The sequence below is a fragment of the Portunus trituberculatus genome, chromosome 18 (assembly GCF_017591435.1).
Source record: "Portunus trituberculatus isolate SZX2019 chromosome 18, ASM1759143v1, whole genome shotgun sequence".
NCBI classification, from domain to species: domain Eukaryota; kingdom Metazoa; phylum Arthropoda; class Malacostraca; order Decapoda; family Portunidae; genus Portunus; species Portunus trituberculatus.
In genome coordinates this window covers 924,196-948,380 of record NC_059272.1, presented here as the reverse complement: position 1 = coordinate 948,380, position 24,185 = coordinate 924,196, and the positions used below count along the sequence as shown (strand labels likewise).

At 40.5% G+C, this 24,185-nt stretch overlaps 1 protein-coding gene across 4 annotated transcripts; it reads left to right on the top strand.

The window, feature by feature from the left end:
- The first annotated feature begins 2,135 nt into the window (after positions 1-2,135).
- On the top strand, positions 2,136-22,544 carry LOC123505884 (DNA repair protein RAD51 homolog 2-like). Of its 4 annotated transcripts, none has more exons than XM_045257701.1 (12): positions 7,308-8,059; positions 8,608-8,874; positions 9,861-10,015; positions 10,669-10,782; positions 11,215-11,326; positions 12,266-12,392; positions 13,161-13,271; positions 13,573-13,738; positions 15,419-15,620; positions 21,489-21,580; positions 22,176-22,254; positions 22,397-22,544. In XM_045257701.1, exons 3-12 carry the CDS (start codon positions 9,932-9,934, stop codon positions 22,483-22,485), a joined length of 1,176 nt encoding a protein of 391 aa, XP_045113636.1. In that variant the 5' UTR covers positions 7,308-8,059; positions 8,608-8,874; positions 9,861-9,931; the 3' UTR covers positions 22,486-22,544. The 4 variants fall into 4 exon arrangements, with proteins under 4 accessions (XP_045113638.1, XP_045113636.1, XP_045113637.1 ...); XM_045257702.1 differs by having other exon boundaries at positions 8,608-8,880; XM_045257703.1 differs by lacking the exons at positions 7,308-8,059; positions 8,608-8,874 and adding an exon at positions 2,136-2,469.
- Positions 22,545-24,185: the final 1,641 nt, after the last annotated feature.

Below are 24,185 nucleotides of genomic sequence, written 5' to 3'. Positions count from 1 at the left end.
TGTAAAAAAGGAAAAGGACATTGGAGTGACGATGGAAGAAAATAATCAACCGGTAAGCCATATTGATAGAATTTTCAGAGAGACATATAATATGCTAAGGAATATTGGATTAGCATTTCACTACATGGACAAAGAAATGATGAAGAAATTGATAAGTACTATATAATAAGACCCAGATTGAAATATGCAGGAGTTGTATGGACTCCCCATAAAAAGAACCATATAAGGAAATTGGAGAGACTACAAAAAATGGCTACAAAAATGGTTCCAGAATTTAAAGGAATGACATATGAGGAGAGACTAAAGGCTATGGATCTACCAACCCTGGAATAGAGAAGAGAGAGAGGGGATCTGATACAAGTTTATAAATTGATTAACGGAATGGATCAGGTGGATAATGAGAAACTAATCCTGAGAGAAGAATATGACATTAGAGGCACAAGATCGCATAGTAAGAAACTGAGGAAGGGAAGATGTCTGAGAGATGTTAGAAAATATAGTTTCCCGCAAATATGTGTTGAGACTTGGAACAGTTTGAGTGAGGAAGTGGTGTCAGCAACGAGAGTGCACAGTTTTAAAGAAAAATTGGATAAGTGTAGATATGGAGACGGGGCCACACGAACATAAAGCCCAGGCCCTGTAAAACTACAACTAGGTAAATACAATTAGGTAAATACACACACACACACACACACACACACACACATATATATATATATATATATATATATATATATATATATATATATATATATATATATATATATATAAATATATATATATATATATATATATATATATATATATATATATATATATATATATATATATATATATATATATATATATATATATATATATATATATATATATATATATATATATATATATATATATATATATATATATACACACACACACACACACAGAGAGAGAGAGAGAGAGAGAGAGAGAGAGAGAGAGAGAGAGAGAGAGAGTTGGAGGATTATTCAGTTTTGTACTTTAATTTCTTGCATGTTTTCCTTTTTTCATGTTTTTTTTTTATCATCATTTTACTTGTGTGATGAATAATGTGAATTGATAGTTAACTTAGTGTTCTTACTGAGTGCTCGTCCTTCCATTGACAGTCCTGACAAACAAGTGATATGTTGATAATTAATGATGGGTTGGCTTAGTGGCAGCTGAGCAACAAGGTGAGTTCCCCAAGTTTCGAGGCAGTGATTCGTTTTAGGGTTTTAGGATGGCATACTTAATTACTGATCGTTTGTTAATGAGTTGTAACGGGTTATGTTGGAGTACTTTTGAGGATATTTCATGGTGAGTGATAGTTTGCTAAGGGTTCATCGCCAGTGAGTATAACACTTGTATGAAAAAGACTGTCAACTCTGAAATTAGTCGTTATGTCAGAACAAAGCGTTTCAACATACGAGTCACAGTTGCGGCTCTGATAATGAATGGTCTGTGCTCCTTAGGACGACGATTATGGTTGTCCTATATTTACTATTTTATCTTATTTTTCTGCATACGCTGATCTGCGTCTTATCTATGCAATTTCTCCTTTTTTTCATACTAGTATGCGTCTTGTTTCTAGCAAATTATTAATTTCTTTTGCACTCATTAATATGCCTATCTACATTCTATCTTAAAAGAATCATTTAGTGCCATTGTTACCTTTGGCTAACACTGGCAGCTGAACAAGAGCGTATATAGAAAGAAAAAAACGCTCATTAACTATATTATAAGCTGCTGAACTCACTAACATACTCTGCCTCAGAAACATGGCTCTTATGAATGCTGAGGGCTTATGGGAAGATATGGTTAGCATTGGGAGGGACTAGGAACTAGTTTGAACTTGGTGCTTGTATTAGTACTGTGTGAAAACTTTGCCTATTATCATTATAAAAAGTTACGAGTTATGATTGAGTTCATGTGTTTTATTAATGTAGCATCAGCTTCGTATAAGATCAGCGCTGTTTTTGCATACTATTTGAAGGTGGAAGAGTATTTGTGGGTTAGTGGATGGATGTGTAGCTGTACACTGCCAGGCCCAGGTCAGGAGTGGAATGGAATCTTAGCATGATGGCTGTTTGATGTTTGATAGGTGGTGAAGGTCTGGTGTGCAGGGTGCCTTATTCGTCGTATATTTTGGCCAGGGCCGTTTCTAGCTTTAGGCGGACAAGGCGATTGCCTAGGGCCCCCAAGCCACCAAGGGGCCCCCCTGGGTAGCTTGGAAAATTTAAATTTCCTAAGTCACCCATGGGCTCCGACGAAAAATTGAAATCTAGGGCCCCCCAAACAGCATCTTGCCTAGGGCCCCCACAAAACTAGAAACGGCCCTGATTTTGGCTAAACCAGATTGACACAGGGGCTGCCTGTGTGTGGTGGAGCAGTGTTGGTGAATGGCAGGCGGCGCAGCGCCGAGGGAGGCCTGCCAGGAGCCGCTCACAGGAACCAAGATGAATAACAATAGTAAGTAGTCTTGGTGAATGAAAGGACTCCTGTTATATGTGGGTGAATTGACTCATTTGTGAGCGTGGTGACGGGCGTGGGCGGTGGTGTGGGGAGAGAGGTCTGAGATACGGGAGGTTAATTAATGGGTAAGTGTAGATAGTCGTAGCCCGCTAAGAGAGTCGTCACAGCGGCACAACCACATTATAGTAAAACTAATTGTACTGACCCGTAGGGTGTTGTTTGCCATCCTGCCAGATTTCCAACCAAAACATTCAGCCTATACTACTCATGGTTCTTTAATCATAGTATTATCAACAAACTGCGTTCGAAGAATATTCTGACTATTTCATTAAAACTATAGTATAGTATAATAGTTACTGCCGCAGTGTTGCCAACTTGCCAGGACTGGTAGAGAGGAAGCCAGCCATGCAGAAGGTTTTATTGATACATTTACTTATCTATTTACTCTTTTGCACAACACTTATTAGCTGTTTTGATACTAGAGAGCAATGCACAGTAGGAGGAAATAGAGAGGAACTGGAGGTTTGTGTTTTATTTTTATAGAGATAGATTAAAGGCATTAAACATGTTTTCATTTGAGAGGAGATGTATAAGAGGGGATATGATAGAGTTATTTAAAATGTTCTCAGATACAAACTACATAGATGTGAGATCTTTCTTTACCTTAGAGGAGGGAAGTAGGACTAGAAATCATGGCAGGAAGATTAGAAAGCAAGGCTGCAGGTTAGATATAAGAAAATATTTCTTTAGTCATAGGGTGGTAGACTTCTGGAATGCATTGCCAGAGACGGTTGTAAATAGCACTACTTTGACAATATTTAAAAACAGATTAGATAAGCACTTAAATTTATTAGGTTTATAATTATGTATAGCGCTGCATGATAGTTTTTATAAGAAATTTACTATAGTTAAACAAGACATGATCCCCATGTATGGGGATCACAGATTGTAGAGGAATTCGCTGCAGGACTTAGCCCTGTTAATGGACCAAATATTTAGAATTAGTATATAATGTATTGTGTACTTGTAAGTGTATCTTTAAGTACTGATGACGAGGTCGCTGTGCGACTGATACAGGATAACCTAGATGGGCCCTGGTGGCCCTTTGTTATCCTATTATTTATGTTATGTTATGTTATTTGTTCGTCCGAGCGGGCCCGTGGCGGCGGCGGAGGGTTGCGTAAACCACCACCATCACCAGTCGAGTCCACTGTACTGTCCACCAGTTAGTTTTGGCGCCGCAGTGTCCGTGGTGTTGGTGGTGGAGGGTGACGGGAAGTGAGCCGTCTGTTCTGTCTGGCTACTAAGTGTTTGTGGTGCTGTGTTAGTGTACAGTATGGCTTGCTGCTGTTGTGTGTCTACTGTCTCCTTTTGTCTGTCCGTGTTTGTGGAGAGACATTATTGCGCCGCCACGGCCGCCCACCCACCCACCACTGAAACACACATACAGTGGCTCATAATAGCAACAACACACTCAACACCAAAGCTGTAGTGATATGATGCGTAACTCAGCACCTCACGCTCCTTACTCGCCCTAACGTACTCTAAGGTAATCATATCAGGAGACAGTAATAGTGACTCAACACCTGAAGAAATTTAAATGCCGCTAAAATGCAAGTTTTCCGTGAGTAAACCGAGGGATGGGCAGAGGCGAGGGCTTATGTTTCAGCCGGTATGAGCTCTATTTGATACGTAACATAAGCTAGACATGTCACTAAGAGGAGCCACAGACTTAATATTTCATGTCAGCTGTTGAGATGCATCCGCATTATCAGCTTTGGATGTCAGGAAGGCCAAGTGAGACGAAATAAGCTGGCGGCAGCCGGCCCTCCTGAACGACCATCTTAATGACGTCATCAAGATGGCCGCCCAGCCTGTCCTGTTCCAGCATTATTTTTTATTTTCAATCAGCTCACTTATTTCGCCTCACAAGTCAGTTTTAATACTTTTTACTGGTATTTAGAAGGGTTTGAAGTGTGTTCATGCTTATATTGCGTAAAATACGGTGATTTAGAAGCTTTTATAGCTTAGATAAGAGCCCAGTTTCCCTTAAGGCGCCGTCACACTAGCACTTTTTCCGTCGTCTCAGGCGATTTCCGTCGACTTTTTACTCTTCCGTCAACTCTTTCCGTCGTCTTGAGTCAGACGGAACGCATCGTTTTCATCTAGCGCCAATTTTTAGTCAAAATAAGAACTATGGTTTCTAATCAACTTTTATTAAATTTTTTTTTTTTTTTTTTTTTTGTTAAACGGAAGAATGCTATTATCATGGCATGAAATTTAAATGAATTGATGAATAAATATTTGTATACATATTTTTTTTTCTTCTAGCCTAGCAATGAAAAGTTCCTCAGTTGTTTGTGTACATTTCCAGGGGAGTGCGAATGTGCGATGCTTTTGAATAATTCCAAGGCAACTTCCAAGTAGCTGGCCAAGATGAGCAGTGGACAAAACACACTGACGAATTTCTCAGAGAGTATTAGAGGTCACCGTTGCCTTTGGGATCACAGAACAGCTGATTACATTATAAGGTGAAAAAAGCCGCGGCTTGCTGGGGTGAATGAGGAGCCATGTTTGTTTCCAATCGACAAGCGCGGCAAAGGCGGAAGCAAGCTTGTGTGTGACGGCCACCGTCTGCAAAAGTTGACAGTCGTCAGAAAATTGACGGAAAAGTGCTAGTGTGACGCCGCCTTTACAGATTTTCAAACTACGTATGCTTGAATTGTTATTTCAAGGTGTAATGAAGTGTTTGTGCTTTGAAAGAATTGTTAGTGATGGTTAAAGTGTGTTTCTCTCCTGATAAACTAAATATGTGGAGTTTAAGAATGATTTCTAGAGCCGTTAAAATGTGTGAAAGTGACGTCATATACCAAAGACACTATTCTTTTATTTCAACGTGCTGCCAAGCTTTCATATGTTCTGAATGTAATACATATTTTTTAAATGTTTTTTCGATCCTTTTGAATGAAGTTGGTGGGCTTTAGAATTGTTTTTAAGTATGTCGATGTTATAACACTTTTATTTATGGTATTTTTGAAATATTTTCTTATTGCTCGTCACAGAAATGCTTTTTATATTTTTGAAGTTAGTTTTGATTGGTGACAAGTTAGAATTTCATAAGCATTCGTGTCTAGCTGCCTTTTTGCGAATCGACATTTTCAAAATGGTTTATGTAACGTAAATTTGTGACGTCATCAACGGGACCGCCCCAGGGCTCAACCCAGACCCAGACCCAGACCTGGCTCTCTCCCTCCTGCATGGTGTGTGTGTGTGGCATCACAGTGTACCGCATCATCATGGGCACGATGGACCAGGATGGGGCAGCAGACTTGGAGTTTGTGCTGCTCGTCTCTACGCTAAGGCGAGAGGCGGATATTCATGCGCAGGGTTGGGGCCGCCTATCTCTGATCTTCATGTTCTGTGTGTGTGGGTTATTATTGTTGTTGTACTACTTATTACATTAACTGCCGTCAAGCAATTATATACACGGTGGTAACTATAACAGACGTGTTTTTTTTTGGGGGGGCATTTGTGTTTTGTATAGGTCCATGGTGTTAGTGGTGGTAAAATGTCAGTGTGGTGATGAACGAGTGTTGTGTGGTGAAGAACGGGCCGTTGCGTGATGTGGGGGATGGTGGTGGTAGTGATGGACGTGTGTTGTGTGGTCAAGAACAGGCGGCGGTGGTGGCTGACCTGACACAAGGACCTGACCTGATAGTCACATCAAAACAAGACACTTTCTTCTCAAGTTTCTCTCGAAAAGTTTATCTTCCCTCCATATCTCCCTCCACAAGTTACCTCCATCCTCCTCCTCCACCACATAGATACCTTCTACCATGTATTTTTTCGGTAGTAATAGTAGGGCGTGATGAAGTACTACATATTGTGCGTTAGTTTGTTTTTTGTGTAAGGAATGTATGTCTGTCATCACTACCATTATTATTATTATTATTATTATTATTATTATCATCATTATTACATGTATTATTATTATATATTATTATTATAATTATTATTATTATTATTATTATTATTATTATTATTATTATTATTACTAATATATTATTATTATTATCATCATCATTAATAGTGGTAGTAGTAGTAGTTTTATCATTATCATAATTACTCTCATTAATACAACGATTAGCTACAAAAGAAAACTGATATGGGTTGATCTTTAACTGTGTGGCACTCTTATCCTAATTATATATATATATATATATATATATATATATATATATATATATATATATATATATATATATATATATATATATATATGTGTGTGTGTGTGTGTGTGTGTGTGAGTATATATGGGCTGGAGATTCTCTCTCAGGGTAGGCAGCGAGTACCCTCCACAGCAGTAACAATCAATATGCCATCCTCCTCCTTTGATGTATTTATTTATTAATTCAACAATAAATGTATCAATCAATCAGTCAATATGCTGGGCTGTTACTTTTCCGGTACTTTGTGATAATAAAACTACTTTCTCTTGGTACATTTTGGTCTGTTTTGTATTAAATAGTTTTTATCATGGCAATACAGCACTTTCTGAATGGATACCTTGGTTTCTTTTTTTTTTTTTTCAGGTGAGGAGGGGAGAGCATAAAAAAAAAAAACCTACCGATTTGCAACGAAAACGAAGTGGAAATTCATTCAAGACGGGCCGAAAACGTCACTAAGCCGGCGACTGGTGTAATTTGTGGGATGCCACGAGGGAGGGAACGTATGAGAATGATTGAAAGGCAGGGACCTCTCAGGGACGGGGATGGGGAACAGGTGTGAATGTGATGAATGATGAGGGAGGGGAGGAGGGAGGGAAAGCTTTAATGCTTCAGACTTCTTGGCCCGCTCTTCCATTTCCAGGTGTGTATGAGAGAAAGCCGATCCAAAGGCTACACCGACAGCAAGTGCTGGGTGACTCCCAACCAGAGATGCCAGATCGACAAGGCAATATTTCCTTGGATACAAGCTAAAATTTCCCTTTTCAACCAAGAACTTCCATATTTCTTACGTTTAGGAATTAAGATCATACAAAACACTAAATTATTTGTACACATTCAGGGTCAAAAATACGAAATTATTTATTCACATTCAGGGGCAAAAAACGTAAAAGCTAATATTTCTCTCCATAATTTTCCCTTTTTAGCGATTTTTCTTCCGTCATAGTCAAAATTTCTCTAAAACAGAAATTTCCCTGCATCTGGCACCTCTGCTCCCAACTCAAGCTCAAGCTCAAGCTCAAGCCAGCAGTCGCTAGACCTTAGCTAGATAATATACTGTTGCCAATCAAGTTAGAGAACTCTCCCCTTTCTCCCTACCTTTGTCTCTCTTTTAATTAACTTAACCCTAACCAAACTGGCTAATATGACTTTGTTGAGGTGACATGTTCCTCAGAACACTTCTGACCAACAGTGCAGTTAAGTTAGGTTAGGTTACGTTACACGGTTAGAGAGAGAGAGAGGGGGTGGAAGAGAGTCTGGCTAAGACTGCTGGCAACCTACAAATCGCGCCAGCTGACAGCCCAGTGACGGGATACCTTCTCTTCGGCATTGCCATAGTTTCATCCTGAAGGGAATTTTGTGTAAGTGTAAATTAACCCCATCTCGCTTATCTTAGTCCCCTAGGTAATTTTTTTCAACCTCCCACCACACTGCTGTGACATCACAGCAGCCAGGACACAGACCCACCACGAAGCTGTTCCGGCAGTCCTACATACGCTGCATCTCACACATTATCGACCTAACTCTATTCCCTTTAGTCTACTTGGCACACAAGCTGTTATGTTTGCTCGCCTCAACAATTAATAAACTATCTATAAACACACAAGTCAAACTCACCTCACCATGGACCGTGCCGACTCACGCACCCAGTCTTTTTATTTTCACCTCTAACGCTTTATTATTATTATTATTATTATTATTATTATTATTATTATTATTATTATTATTATTATTATTATAGGCACTGTCCCGGAGAAGCCGTCCCGCGCGCTCGCCTCGATTCCCGGCTCCCCCTCTGCAGCTCCTCCACCCAGCTGATTTGACGTCACATATGCGCGGGACGGCTTCTCGGGGACAGTGTCTTCTTATTATTTTTTATTTATTTATTTTTTTTTTTTTACCCTTATAGGTCCTGCTTCCCTTCAGTGTTACGTTCAGGACGTTCAGCTCTCTGCAGAAGGAAAGCGTTGTTATTGTTAGGGCCGCGAAGAAGGAAAGCGTGTTTGTTTTGCTTGTGAATCTGTCATTTTGATCTTGGTGCTCGGGTGGCTCGGGATCACCACAGTCACCACTGATTCTATTATAAGCTATGGCAAGAAGGATGTGAATAACAAGACGACCTTTTAGCACTTGTTATAGCACAGTAACACCGTGATGGGGAAGCTGATTCCAGACTGTATTAGTAAAATTAATTATAATCACCTCACTTTTCTTTCGAGGGTTATTGGTATATATATATAATAAATAAATAAATAAATATATATATATATATATATATATATATATATATATATAATTTTATTTTTTATTATTATTTTTTTTTATATAAAGTTAATATAGCAATAATCCTTGAAAGAAAAGTGATAGTGCTGCCTACACCAACCTATTGAAACTTATCTATATAACCAAACCTAACTAACCTAACCTAGTTGAGGTGACATGCACTGCTGATATGTCTTCCTCACCACAAATTAAGTTTACCTAACAAAATTAACTGATCTAACCAAAGCAGACAAGCCTAACCTGACTAACAACGCTAAGAAATCAATATGAAGTCATTACATTATTTCTCTGTAAAATCTGGCAATACAGTGGAAATAATCATGGCAACATTCTGCCTGTTCAGACATCTTCCATAGACTGATTCAAACTGAGTTGCTTCTCTCTACAAACTGCTCTGATTGACTAGTTTTATTATGTATTATTTTTATTGGCCAGTGGCTGCATACTCAAACAAAAGAAGCAGTCACCATGATTGATTTCATGCCTGCACAAATAACGTGATAATATGTACACACAAACAAACACACCCACACTTAACAGTGTTCCTCACTGCCCTACAGTCCATGACATGCACTGTTGTTGCTCGCTCCCCACCAAAAGTGGTAAATCTTTATTAGTTGTTGCCAGCATTATAAAAGATTTGTTCTGCTGTCCTGTTATTCTCACTTTCATATTTGATAACCCTATCTCTCCTCTTAACATTGCTTTCCATCCTCTATAGAATAGTGAAAATCCAAACACATTATGTTATATGGTCTACCCCTATCAAGCCTGTCTATTGGTTGTCTAATGTGTTCAAACAATACGTAGCATGTCAGGTGTAGGAATGAGTAATGTATGCTTGTTATCTGTAGCTATGTTTTGTATGTCTCCCTACAGTTGTTATCAAGACCAGCGTGTAGCGGCACTCCTGACCTATCTATAGCATCAGTAGCAAGATTTAGTCTACAATGTCATACCGTAAGCTTAGTTCGCTGCCCCTCCAGGATTATGTCAAGTCCAGCTTATCCAAGACATCACTCAGGACTGTCAAGGCAAGTGCCAGTGTTGGTGCTGTGTTGCATTACAAGGCAGGGCTATTGTGTGAGTCATGGTGCTGTGAACTGTGTTGTTGTGATGCTTTGTGTCTTGAAATTGGTCTTCCTGGCCTGGACACTTTCTGGTTTTCCTCAGGCATTTTTCCCATGACATTATCCCTTTTGACACTCCTCAATGGATATTGTTTTCCCTCTTGACATTTCCCTCATGTCATTTTTCTTCTTCTTACATTTTTCTCTGACATTTTCTCCGTGACAGTTATCAAGTACTACCTTCATCAGTCTTATACTGTGCAGATCAATAAGTACAAGCAATACTTTCACTTCATGCTCTCACAGAATATGATAGGCAGTGAGTGTAGTGACTGGGAGGACAACACCTTTGTCTTGGGATGTGATAGTCGTGCTAGTCCTAACGTTAAGGATTTGATTCCTGAGCAAGGCCTCTCATGGCTTTAAGATTTTTTATCTTGTCTTTGGATTATCACTTTTCCTCTGCTCTTTGGAGACAAGCATCTTCAGTGAGCCTTTCTTTCCTGCAGTTTTGTAGCCCTTGGGCAGAGTGCCCCTTACATAGAAAATTAATAATTTTTTGAAATTATGATATGAATTTCTTTGGTGTTAACATGTAGCATTTGTTTGTGTGTCAGGATGTCTTGCTGTTGTCACCACTCACAGTGATGAATATGCTTCACCTGAGTGCTGACCAGTGCAAGGAATTAATGGACTACCTCTTCAGCCTGTGTGTTCCTCCAAAACTCAGTGTAAGTAACTTGCCTCCTCCCGGGGAGAAGATTCACATGAGCGCAGGAGAGTCTTTGAGTCTGCCACATCTTGCGGATTTCAGAACTCAGAATTTCTTTCTCATAAATTTGGATGTTTTGACAACTTTTGGTAATTGTTCCACTCTAAATTTTTTGCAACTACCTTATAATCTGTGCTGCTACACAATGTAGTCTTCTATCTGCCACATACAGTCTCCTAACTGACATGTGTAAACTTGTGGCCAAACGGCTTAGGGCATTTCATGTGAAAGAAAATGAACCTCACTGTATGTAATGCTGATATTTGCTGTGAGTGAATTATGGATGATCCCTTTGGCATCGTATGGGACTGGCACTTCAGTTGGCCTTTTTCTTCTGTTCTAGTTGTTCCCCTTTTTTTATGTAAATAAGCAAATTGTTCTCCCTGTGCAGGCCTATGAGATGGAGGAAATGGAGCAGCACAACAGCATCCCTCTGGGCAGCAAGGCCCTGGACACACTCTTGCATGGCGGCCTCTTGTCTGGCTCGCTCACTGAGTTTGTGGGTGAGTGGCAGCACTGATGTCAGGTGCTGCAGGAAATTGTCAGGCTGGTGACAATTCATGTGGATAGCAGAGGAAGAACACCAGTTTAGTGCCACTAACTCCACATATTGGCATGAACACTTCAGAACTCATGATTGTGTGTGTTTGCTGTCTCTAATATTCTGACATGATGTGCATTTCTTGAATATCTTATTGGAGAGATAATGCATCACTCAGTATTAGGGATTGAAGTGTTGAGTTGTGGGTCTCCTTCACATGGTGAGAATTGTATTGTTTAAGACTGGCTAGGAAACATTGATGCATCCATGGCAGATGATGACACATGACAGAAGAGGTTCCTCACACACACACACACACACACACACACACACACACACACACACACACACACACACACACACACACACACACACACACACACACACACACACACACACACACACACACACACACACACACACAGAAAAGGAAGATGTCTGAGAGATGTTAAAAAATATAGTTTCCCGCAAAGATGTATTGAGACGTGGAACAGTTTAAATGAACAAGTAGTGTCTGCAACAAGTGTGCATACTTTTAAAGTAAGATTGGATAAGTGTAGATATGGAGACGGGGCCACACGAGCATAAAGCCCAGGCCCTGCAAAACTACAACTAGGTAAATACACACACACACACACACACACACAAAGATGTGTTGAGACTTGGAACAGTTTGAGTGAAGAAGTGATGTCAGCAACAAGTGTGCATAGTTTTAAAGAAAAATTGGATAGGTGTAGATATGGAGACGGGGCCACACGAGCGTAAAGCCCAGGCCCTGTAAAACTACAACTAGATAAATACAGTTAGGTAAATGCACAATGCTCCTTGCAATACAAATGGTGCAGTCCATGTTTGTAAGACACTGAGGACTATAAATTTGACAGAATGGTGTGCCTGACAGGTCCCCCCGGTGTTGGCAAGACTCAGTGGTGTCTGTACATCACCACCAAGTTATTGACTGCTGCCAGGGGAGGAGTCCACCCATCAGCAATATACATAGATACAGAGTCTGCTGTAAGGCCTGAGAGGTGAACCATTGTACTCGTTACACCTTCAGTTTTGAGACTAAGGGACACATCATTCTATTTTTCTAGTCCTCCTTTGTGTATGTGGCATCCCCTGTTATAGTGAGATAAGCAACTCCCAGGTCAAAATTGAGTTGTCACATGCATCAGATATGGCAGTTCAAGGCCTTTCATGAAGTACTTGATATTCTGAAAGTCCAAAACATAAGTTCGTAAAGTTGGAATATAATAGAAAAACTCAAGATTTTTCCACTCCCAGAGCAATCGGTAAGATATCTGTGTTATAGCAAGGCAAGTGCATGAGAGAAGCACCACGATCAGTCACAGTGTGTAATTATGGTGAGTCATCATCTCCCAGCCAATGGAAATGCAGGTGCTTTGAGGCAAGCTCAGAGTATGGTCACTTATGTCATTACAGTATAGTGCTGTAGTGAGGTAGGTGCACATGCAGCTGAGTCAGGAGCGGGACTTTCAAATGCTTTTTTGCTTGATTGTTTGTCTATGTTGCTTACCTTACTATAGCAGGGGCACCACATACATATATCTATGTTTATCTGCTCCCTAGGTATTATAATATTCTTGTACATCTTAGTCTGTAGCACTTGTAGGCTACTCTTTCCTGGAGGCCTGGGTGGTCAGTGTGCCTGTGGTGGTGCCTCTTATTATACTTAAAGAAAGTAACAGGATGTTGGGTTTTTTTCTCATAAGTAAGTGTGACTTGTTCACATAACCTTGTAGGTATTTTGCATTTTGTTTTATTGCCTGTTGCAGGATTGTGGAGATGATGACAAACAGATACCCAGAACTTTCATCAGACATTCCACAGCTCCTCTCCAGAATTCACATGTTTCACCCTAAGACGGCCGCCTCCATGCTGGAAATGTAAAGTTACTATATAATTTTCTGTGCTCCCATCACATAAATTGTGTTAGTTGTCAACTGTATTCATGATATAAACTTAATTCCTGCTGCTGAGGAGTTACATTCAGTTATATACATGATATTGAATACATACAATATAGATAGAAATAGATACATTTACTGAGTACAAACTGAATACAGTCATAAATCACTACTGCAAATGGAGGATGAAACCCATTATTATATACATTAGCTAGTTGTGGTACTACAAGAACATAGACAACTGTTTGATGGTGATGATCACAGTGGCATTGTTCCTCAGACTGGAGTCCCTGGAGTGTGTAGTGGTGGAGAAGGACGCTGGAGTGGTAATAGTGGACTCCATCGCCTCCATGGCTGTCTCTCTGTCGTCTACGCAGCCCAAAGCCAGCCAGCTGTCCTCCTGGGCCTCCAAACTCAAGTCACTGGCTCACCGACTAAATATCTGTGTAATACTCGACTCTCTTTGATTTATTAACTTGTTAATTAATCCATTTACTTATTGGGGTGTAATACCATGGTTCATGAGACACTCTTTCCACCTGCGGCTGGCTGAGAGTGTGTGTGAGAGGGGGAGGGTGATGCTTGGCTTGAGTGCCCTGTGTGGGAATATTGGTCTAGTATATAGATATGTTAGAACATAATACAATAGGGAAAGCTGCAAGAGGCTGTCAGGCCTACACATGGCAGTTCTTGTGTGAGCAAAGCTACTTCATTCCACTTATCATCCCCATTCATAAATTTGGTCATCTTTTAAAATTCCTTATTGACTCACCACTAACATGATTACTGAGTCTGTTTCATTCATCAACCACTTCGTTAGAGAACCAGTTCCTTCCATTTCTTCCCTAAACCTAATTTTCTCAAGCCTAAACCCATTATTTCTGGTTCTATCATGGCTACTGATCAAAAGAACTTTGCTCATGTCCCGTTATAACCCCTATACCACTTAAAGATTTCTATCAAGTACCCTCCTAACCTATGTTTCTCTATGGAATACATATTTAGTTTCCTCAATCTTGCTTCATATGGAATACTCTCATTCCCTTTATTCTTTTAAGCATCCTCCTTTACACTGATTCTAATAGATGCATATCTTTCCTGTAATGTGAGGACCAGAACTGGACTGCATAATCTAGATGTCGTCTTGTTTGTTAGGGGATGGGGCTGTGTGTTGATAAGTAAGATACATAAAGCTGGATATGGAAGGCAGATTCTTGTTCAATAGAGTTGGGATACTTTAGAGTGAAGGGACTAGGAAGCTGAAAGAGATGGAAAAGAATGTTTGAATAGGAAATAGGAAGGTCTTCTTTTGTGGCGGTCTCTAAAGGAGCTCCATGTAGTGGCTGTTGGGTTGGGTTAATGAGGAATGGCATGTCTGGGACTATTAATCAGGGTAGAATGTAAGTAAGAGAATCAAGCTCATTGAAGATTGATTTAAAAAGGAGATTAGGTGGAATTAATCCTTAAATATAGCAATGATTAGCTGGAGTGAACTTGTGAATCACATTTTTAGTGTTAAGTTACTTGAGAGCCTTAAAAGATTGGATGAATTTATGGATAGGAATAATAGTGGATCTTGGTAAGTATGGTTTACACAGCAATTGTCACGTCTTAGCCTACTGGCTTCTCACTGTTTTCCTTGTGTCTTTGTGTTGTGTTAATGTATGTCATGGCTGGGTTAATGAGGAGTAGTGTCTGTGTTGCATTTATGTATGTCATGGCTGGGTTTATGAGAAGTAATCTGCTGTGTTTTATGAATGACATGGACAGGTTGATGATGAGAAGTAATCTGTAATGTATTCTGCATTGCTCACCTCACTCTGCCTTCTGCATAGTGAGCTCACCACATCACACCTCACACACACTCACACACCACATCAGTCTTTATTCAAAAAATGCTCTGTTGTGCTTTGCTCCCACACCACAACCATTTTCAGGGACCACAAAGATGATTTGCCTGGTTATTAAGAGTGTTTCTTATGTTGATAATGTATAAGTGGTGTTGATTTGTCACTAAAACTGCAAAGACACCCTTAAAATCCTGGATAATTAAAACCACAGACCTTTGAAATAGTGGAGGTGCGGCGCAAAAGTGTTTTATAGTACAGTCCATCGTCACTCTGCAGGTCGTCGTTACCAACCAGATCACTACAGTGCATGAGCCAGTTCCGTCTGAGCTGTCCCTGGGCGGGGAGCCTCGGCCGCATCCCCGGCATCAGGTGGTGGACGGGAGGGAGTCTGCACTGAACCAGGAAGACAGAGAGGTGGATCCAGCAGCCCCTGAGCCACACGTACTGGACCACATGGGGGAGGGCAAGTCTGGCCGAGGTGAGGCAGGAAGCAGTGTGTTGTGTAGTGGTTGACATGCATAGTATTTATCTCCTGCCATGAAAAATTGGTCTCTATTTTTACTATATTACTGAAAATCTATGCCATGTGTGTATCATCTAAATCTTAAAGTGTGTAATGTGTTATACTGAGGTATCCCTTAGAGTCAGGCAGCCATGACAGGTTGACAAGCCTTGTCTGCAGAGGGAGGCTTTCCACACTCCTCATGCTTCCCATTCTTTTGCCTCTTAGAATGTGCATACCCTGGGGCAACTGTGCTGGTGTGTGTGTGTGTGTGTGTGTGTGTATATTTACCTATTTGTATTTACCTATTTGTGTATTACAGGGTCCAAGCTAAGCTCTCTGTGTCCTGTCTCCTTGTCCACTCCTGTCATATCTCTCTTTTATCTGATTGACACACACCGCGTCAAAGACATCACTGCTCAGTTTATTCCACTTATCAATACTACGATGCGGGAAACTGTATTTTCTCACGTCATTTAGACAGATGTCTTTTATTAATTTTTTTCCATGTCCCCAGAGATGATTACTTGTGGTCACCTTTATCAACTCCCTATCCAGTATGTCAATCTTGTTCACCAATTTATACATAGTTATCATGTCTCCTCTTGTTCTTCTCTCTTCTAATGTGGTCAGCCCCAGCTTCCTCAGTCTTTCCTCATAGTCTAACTCCCTGAGTCCTGGTACCATCCTTGTTGCCAGCCTTTGTACCCTTCCTACCTTCTTCACATTTTTCTTCATATGCGGTGACCAGACACATGCTGCATATTCTAGCTGGGGTCTTATTAAGGTACATAATATCTTCTTCATCATTCCTTCATCTAGGTAGTGGAATGCAAGGCCAATATTTTGAAGCATGTTATATGTTTTCCAAAAAATCTTGTTAATGTGTTTCTCCGGTGACAAAGTGTTTTGCACGGTTACTCCTAAGTCTTTCTCCTCATTGGTCTCTTTAATTTTCTCATCACCCAGCCTGTAATCCCTGTTTGGTCTGTATCTACTTCTTCCCATTTTCATAACATGGGTCTTGTCTATATTAAATTCCATCTGCCACTCTTTACTCCACTCATATATTTTATCAAGATCTTCCTGTAACTTGTTACAATCTTCCACATTCTTTACTCTCCTCATAATTTTAGTATCGTCCACAAACATGTTCATGTAACTGTCAATTCCTACTGGCATATCATTAACATAAATCAAAAACATGATGGGACCAAGCACTGACCCTTGTGGAACTCCACTGGTTACCTTCTTCCACTCGGACTTCCTTCCTCTCACCACTGTTCTCATTTCTCTTCCCATTAAGTAATTTTCCATCCATTTTGCTAGTTTATCATTTACTCCTCCAATCTTCTTTAGTTTCCACATCAGTCTATTGTGTGGTACTTTATCAAAGGCCTTTCTCAAGTCCAGGTAGATAGCATCCACCCATCCCTCTCTATGTTGTAGTATGTCAGTCACTCTTGAATAAAAACATAATAAATTGGATACACGATCTTCCTTTTCTGAAACCAAACTGTCTTTCACTCAGAATGTTTTCACTTTCTAGATACTCACTCCACTTAGCTTTAATTACTTCTTCACATACCTTGCACAATATACTAGTCAACGATACTGGTCTATAATTTAGCGGTTCCATTCTACTACCATTCTTATATATAGGCACAATGTCAGCTCTTTTCCACTCTTTCGGGACTAATCCTGTTCGTATGGAGGTTTCCACAATATCAAATATGGGGTTCAACAATTGATCCTTACATTCTTTTAGCAACCTCCCAGATATGCCATCAGGCCCCATTGATTTATTAATATCCAGATTGCTTATAATTTTCCTTACATCTTCCTTAGTAACCATGATGTCCTGCATTTGCTTTATTTCCGTAGGCCTTCCTCCCATAAAATGCTCCTCCTTTGTAAACACTTTGCAAAAGTTGTCGTTCAAAATTTCAGCTATATCTCCAGCATCCTCATATACTTCTTCCCATTTTTACCTTTTCTATTGCCTCCCTTATATTTAGTTTTCCATTTATGAATTTGTAAAACATTTTGGGTCACTATCACAGTTTTCCACCACCCTCTGTTCATATTCCTTTTGTGCTGTTCTCCTTACTTCAACATATCTATTCCTTGCTGTTTTGTAAACTTCTCTTGATAATACATCACTGTTCTTCTTAAGTTTCTTCCATGCCTTTTCTTTGTTCTTTTTTGCTTCTTCACAATTTCTATTAAACCACTGTTTATTATTTAAAGTCCTCTTTCTGTGATATGGCACAAACTTTTTCAAAGCAGAGTTATATAAATCCATAAATTTATCATATTTCAATTGTATATCCCTTTCCTGGTATACCAGTCAATTTCATTAAAGAACTCCTTTATATGGTTATAATTTGCCCTAATATAATTTAATTTTTCCTCCCTGTGTTCCACAATCTTATTTGTGCTTAATTCCGTATCCAGCTCAAAGATTACGACATATTGATCGCTTTTCCCCAAGGGACATTCATGTTCAATTTCCTCTTTTAGAGAGATGCCCCCTGGTAAATACCAGATCCAACCTTGCTGCAACATCTTGTCCCCTGCACCTTGTTGCTGATCTCACCCACTGTGTCATCAAGTTATTTGTTGCTACATTTAACAATTCCTCTGCCCACTCACCACCGTTCACCACTTCGTAGTCCTCCCACACTATTTTTTTACAATTAAAGTCTCCGACTATCATCACTCTATCCTTTCTGATGAGTTCTTGCTTCATTCTGTCTAGAGTATTTCTCATCACCATTTGGTACTGTTCATATTCCCAAGCACTGGTTCTAGGTGGTATGTATACTGTTATAATATTAATGTCCCTCTTGCCATCTGTTATAAGCATACTTATCACTTCCTCATTTCTCTTACTATAGTTCACCTCCTTCACTATCAGATCTTCCTTAGTAAGAACCATTATACCACCACCTCCTTTATTTTTCTATCATTTCTCCATACTTTGTAGTGTTTTACAACAAACCAATCTAGCTTTATTTCAGACCTTAGCTTTGTGTGTGTATTTACCTAATTGTATTTACCTAATTGTGTGTGTGTGTGTATGTGTGTGTCCATGTGTGTGTGTGTGTGTGTGTGTGTGTGTGTGTGTGTGTGTGTGTTTGTGATCTTCCTATCCATTTTTCCATGCCAATCATCACTCTGTATATTGCTATCAGGTCTCCCTTTCTCTTCTGTTTTGCTGTTGCATTCTTTTCAGTCTGTCTTCATAAGTCAAATCTCTTAAGTCAGGCACCATTAGCCAGCCCTCTGTACTTTCTCTAGTTTCCATGTGTTTCTTTAAGTTCAGCCCACTGTATTGTTGCATATTCAAGCCTCTCTTCATTGCAGTAATTATTTTCTTCATCATTTCTTCATCTAGACCACTCTTATTCTGAGAGTCTTTCCCACAACGAGCTCACTCCACCATCTTTGGGACTGAGACCACAACACACTCCACACTTCGGGAAAGCTAGGCCACAACCCCTTGAGTTACATCCCATACCTATTTCCTGCTAGGTGAACAGGGGCTACACATTAAGAGGCTTGCCCATTTGCCTCGCCACTTTCCGGGACTGGAATCTGGACCCTCTCGATTGTGATTCGAGTGTGCTACATGGTGTAATTCACCTCCTCGGTCGCCTGCTGGTCACTCAGCCAGTCTTCCCCATTATGGAGCGAGCTCAGAGCTCATAGACCGATCTTCGGGTAGGACTGAGACCACATCAACACACAACACACACCGGGAAAGCGAGGCCACAACTCATCGAGTTACATCCCGTACCTATTTACTGCTAGGTGAACAGGTGCCACACATTAAGAGGCTTGCCCATTTGCCTCGCTGCTTACTGGGACTCAAACCTGGGCCTCTCGATTGTGAGTCGAGCGTGCTAACCACTACACTACGCGGTGTGTGTTTCACTGTTTGATCTGCTGCAGTCTCTGACGAGACAGCCAGACGTTACCCTACGGAGCGAGCTCAGAGCTCATTATTTCCGATCTTTGGATAGGCCTGAAACCAGGCACACACCACATACCGGTACAACAAGGTCACAACTCCTCAATCTACATCTCGTACCTACTCACTGCTAGGTGAACAGGGGCTACACGTGAAAGAGGAGACACCCAAATATCTCCACCCGGCCGGGGAATCGAATCCCGGTTCTCTGGCTTGTGAAGCCAGCGCTCTAACCAGTGAGCTACCGGGTGTGTGTGTGTGTGTGTGTATGTGTGTATCTACCTAGTTGTATTGTACAGGGTTCGAGCGGGGCTTATAGTGTCCTGTCTCCATATCTCCATTTATCTAATTTTTCCTTAAAGTTATGCACATTATGTGCTGTAACAACTTCATTATCCAATACATTCCATTTTTCCAGCGTTTTGTGTGGAAAACTCTATTTTCCAATATCCTTCACACATTGCCTCATCCTGATATTCTTTTCATGTCCGTTTCCTTCCATCATCTTCTGTCAACAGCACCAGGTTTTTTTGGTCTATCTTTTCAATATAATTTACTATCTTATACATTGTTATTAGATCCCCCATGTTCTCTTCTGTGTGTATTTACCTAGTTGTAGTTTTACAGGGCCTGGGCTTTATGCTGGTGTGGTCCCGTCTCCATATCTACACTTATCTAATTTTTCTTTAAAACTATGCACACTCTTTGCTGACACCACTTCCTCACTCAAACTGTTCCAAGTCTCAACACATCTTTGTGGGAAACTAAATTTTTTAACATCTCTCAGACATCGTCCCTTCCTTAGTTTCTTACTATGTGATCTTGTGCTTCTAAAGTCATATTCTTCTCTCAGGATCAGTTTCTCATTATCCACTTCATCCATTCCATTAATCAATTTATAAACTTATATCAGATCCCCTCTCTCTCTTCTCTGCTCCAAGGTTGGTAGATCCATTGCCTTTAGTCTCTCCTCATATGCCATCCCTTTAAATTCTGGAACCATTCTTGTAGCCATTTTTGTAGTCTCTCTAATTTTCTTATGTGTTTCTTTTTATGGGGAGTCCACACAACTCCTGCATATTCCAATCTAGGTCTTATTTTAGTACTTATCAATTTCTTCATCATTTCCTTATCCATATAGTGAAATGCTACTCCAATATTCCTTAGCAAATTATACGTCTCTCTGAAAATTCTATCAATATGGCTTACCGGTTGATTATTTTCTTCCATTGTCACTCCCAAGTCCTTTTCATTTTTTACTTTTTCTAGTTCTACTCCATCTCCCATCTTATAGATTCCCACTGGTCGTCGTGTGTAATTCACTGTTTGATCTGCTGCAGTCTGTGACGAGACAGCCAGACGTTACCCTACGGAACGAGCTCAGAGCTCATTATTTCCGATCTTCGGATAGGCCTGAGACCAGGCACACACCACACACCGGGACTACAAGGTCACAACTTCTCGATTTACATCCCGTACCTACTCACTGCTAGGTGAACAGGGGCTACACGTCAAAGGAGACACACCCAAATATCTCCACCCGGCCGGGGAATCGAACCCCGGTCTTCTGGCTTGTGAAGCCAGCGCTCTAACCACTGAGCTACCGGGCCGTGTGTGTGTGTGTGTGTGTGTGTGTGTGTGTGTGTGTGTGTGTGTGTGTGTTGTGTCATGTCTTGTATGGGATTGCTGGGTTGGTATATAGTTAAGTAGGCTATATTCAAGAAATATAGTGATGATATTCTTCTACCAACCCAGCTGTGGAAGGTATGGCAAGCCTTATCACAAGTGGATTGTATAACATTAATATCCTTTTGATTGTACTAATATTTATACTGTTAAGGGTTGGTTTTTGCATTATACTTCCACAGTGTGTGCCATCCCGGCTCTGGGTAACACCTGGACTCACTGCATCACTACACGACTCATCCTGCAGTACTGTGCAGACTCAGCAGCCAGGCAGGTGAGTACACTTAGTTCAGGTATTTGACTCCATCCTCTCTCACCATCACTGTTTTCAGTAACCACAGAAGTAAGAAGCTGGGTTCTCAAGTCTTTCTCCTGTTAATAGTGTAGAAATATTGTTAATCTGTCATTAGATCCTTAAAGTCATCCTTGGAGACTTAGGCTTTTGAATGGGGAAGAGTGCAGTGTAGGAGTGCCTCAGTGTATGGTCCATGCTGTCTCTCAATGACCAGCTCAAGTGTCTGTGTCATCTGTGTAATCATGCAGCAGTTAATGCATTCTAATCAAAGTAAAATACACATTGTTATCCTAATATCAGCTTGTAACCTCAAAAGAATCTATTTGATGAAGATGAAGTATTTGAACCCAATTTTTCCATGGATTGTTTCTTGGTGCACTCCTTTATTCTTTTGTTTTGGCTGGCTATTGACCATTACCTCCAGCTGATGGTCTTGTGTTCTATGACATATTATGAGTTCAGTCAAATCAATGGTGTGAAGAACTTTACTCAATCTTATCTTACTTTATACCAATACATACATACTTTCTTGGCCTCATTTGTTTCTAACTAGGGTTTGTTCTCCACATTCCAGATTGTGATTGCTAAGTCTCCAGTTTCTCCATTTGCTGTCTTCAGCTACATCATCACACAAGGCGGCATCACCATTCAAGGTGTGTGGAAACTACCAATGTTTGTCTGAATGATGACAATGGGCTCATTCATTTGCCAGCCTCAACATTTTTTGTATGAATAGATAGTGTTCAAATACCATCAAATTACAACACATCACAGCTGTAGTATGCACTGTTGCAGAGAAGGATTGCTGCTACTCTTACTCTGGACAAGACCCAGGCCAGTTCAGGATCCGAGTGCAGGAAGGCATACCTCTGGACACGGCCTGACACACTTACCCACTTGACCTCCCTTCTGCCTTCCTCTTGAAATAAACTGACAACTACTCCTTATTGGTATTACTCTGTATATTGGGTTGGGGGAAGAGTAGTCACCCAGATTTATAATGAGGCATTTGGATACAAGGACAAATAATATGGAAACATGATGGAATGTTTCTGTAGTATGTCATCATAACTAATAAAATGCTGGCAGAGAAAGACACAGACAGAGAGAATCATGCTCGAAAAGTTAATCCAGGATACAAACATGGAAGTTCCTGACACACACACACACACTCTCTCTCTCTCTCTCTCTCTCTCTCTCTCTCTCTCTCTCTCTCTCTCTCTCTCTCTCTCTCTCTCTCTCTCTCTCTCTCTCTCTAAAACAAAAATTACAATTGAAAAAAAAAAAATCCAATGAGGTGTCAGTCTCTGAGCAAGGTATAAAAATAATCAAAAGTATGGGATAATTGTCTTGAGACCTCCCTCTTGAATGAATCAAAGTTATAAAAAGGTGGAAATACAGAAGCAGGCATGGAATTCCAAGAGTTCACCAGAGAAAGAGTTGAATGAATGAGAATACAGGTTAACTCTTGCATTAGGGAGTTGGACATAAATGAGGTAAGAGAAAAAGAGGCAGAGCAGAGCAGTTGACATGTGAAGCATACTCCCTATGTGGGTTGGTAAGGCTTCTGCATAGTATCAGTTATATGTGCGGGGAGAAATGAGAGAGCCTAGTGGAAATGACTAGAATTCCAAAGAGTCCTAACTTCATATGAGTTGATTTAGCTAGAGATGGGATGTGAAATTTCCAGTTTAGACTAAGCAGAAGACAATCCAATGTAGAGAGGCCAGTTTAGTATCATGCACTGCCACCACAGACACCACTGCTGTAAGTGTCAAAGTAGGTGCATTATTCCTACAAGGATGGTCAGAATTTCTCATACCAGTGATAGTGTGTGCTTGTGTCTGTGCTAATGAATGAAAATGAAGAGATGTGTTGATGTATGGATAAGAATAAGATGAGAACAAAATAATGGATAAAAGAAAATAAATGGGAAGAAGATAAGATAGAAGAGAAGAGTAATGAATGAAGAGAGAAAGCCAAGCAGGAAGATAAAAGGGGAATTAGAAGAAACTTGTGGGACGAAGGACACAGGAAGATGAACGAAAAAGGGAACACAGAAACATTGTAATAGGCCAAAGAATAGCAAAGCAAAAGGGAAACGGGATAACTATAGAGGAGAATAGAGAGATGAGCAAGGAAGATTACAGCATCAGGTTATACGGCTCTGTGATGGACCACACCGCCCCGCCCTTCACAACGGTTTGCCCCCATCAGCAGTGACGGCCTGATCAAGGTGACATGCTATGCAACACAACACCGCCAGAAGGACCATGCTGGGTGAACCAGCGCAGGTGTCATGCAGCCTGCAACTGCCGCTCACCACCAGGTACTGCAATAGCAGTTGACTGCCAAGGCGCCAACGTGAATCTGCATATGGCCACTGGCCAGCCTGATTATGATGTTGCTGCTGCGTGACACAGAAGGCACGGCAGGGCGAGAAGACTGTCAGTACGACTGGCGCTGAGTCGCTAACCCAATGGCATCCTCAGCATTAACCTGTGGCCATTACAAACTACCATGGCCACCCTTTACAGTGCTATTACTATTACTACTACTACAATTCGTGTAGGCAGCAGAAGGT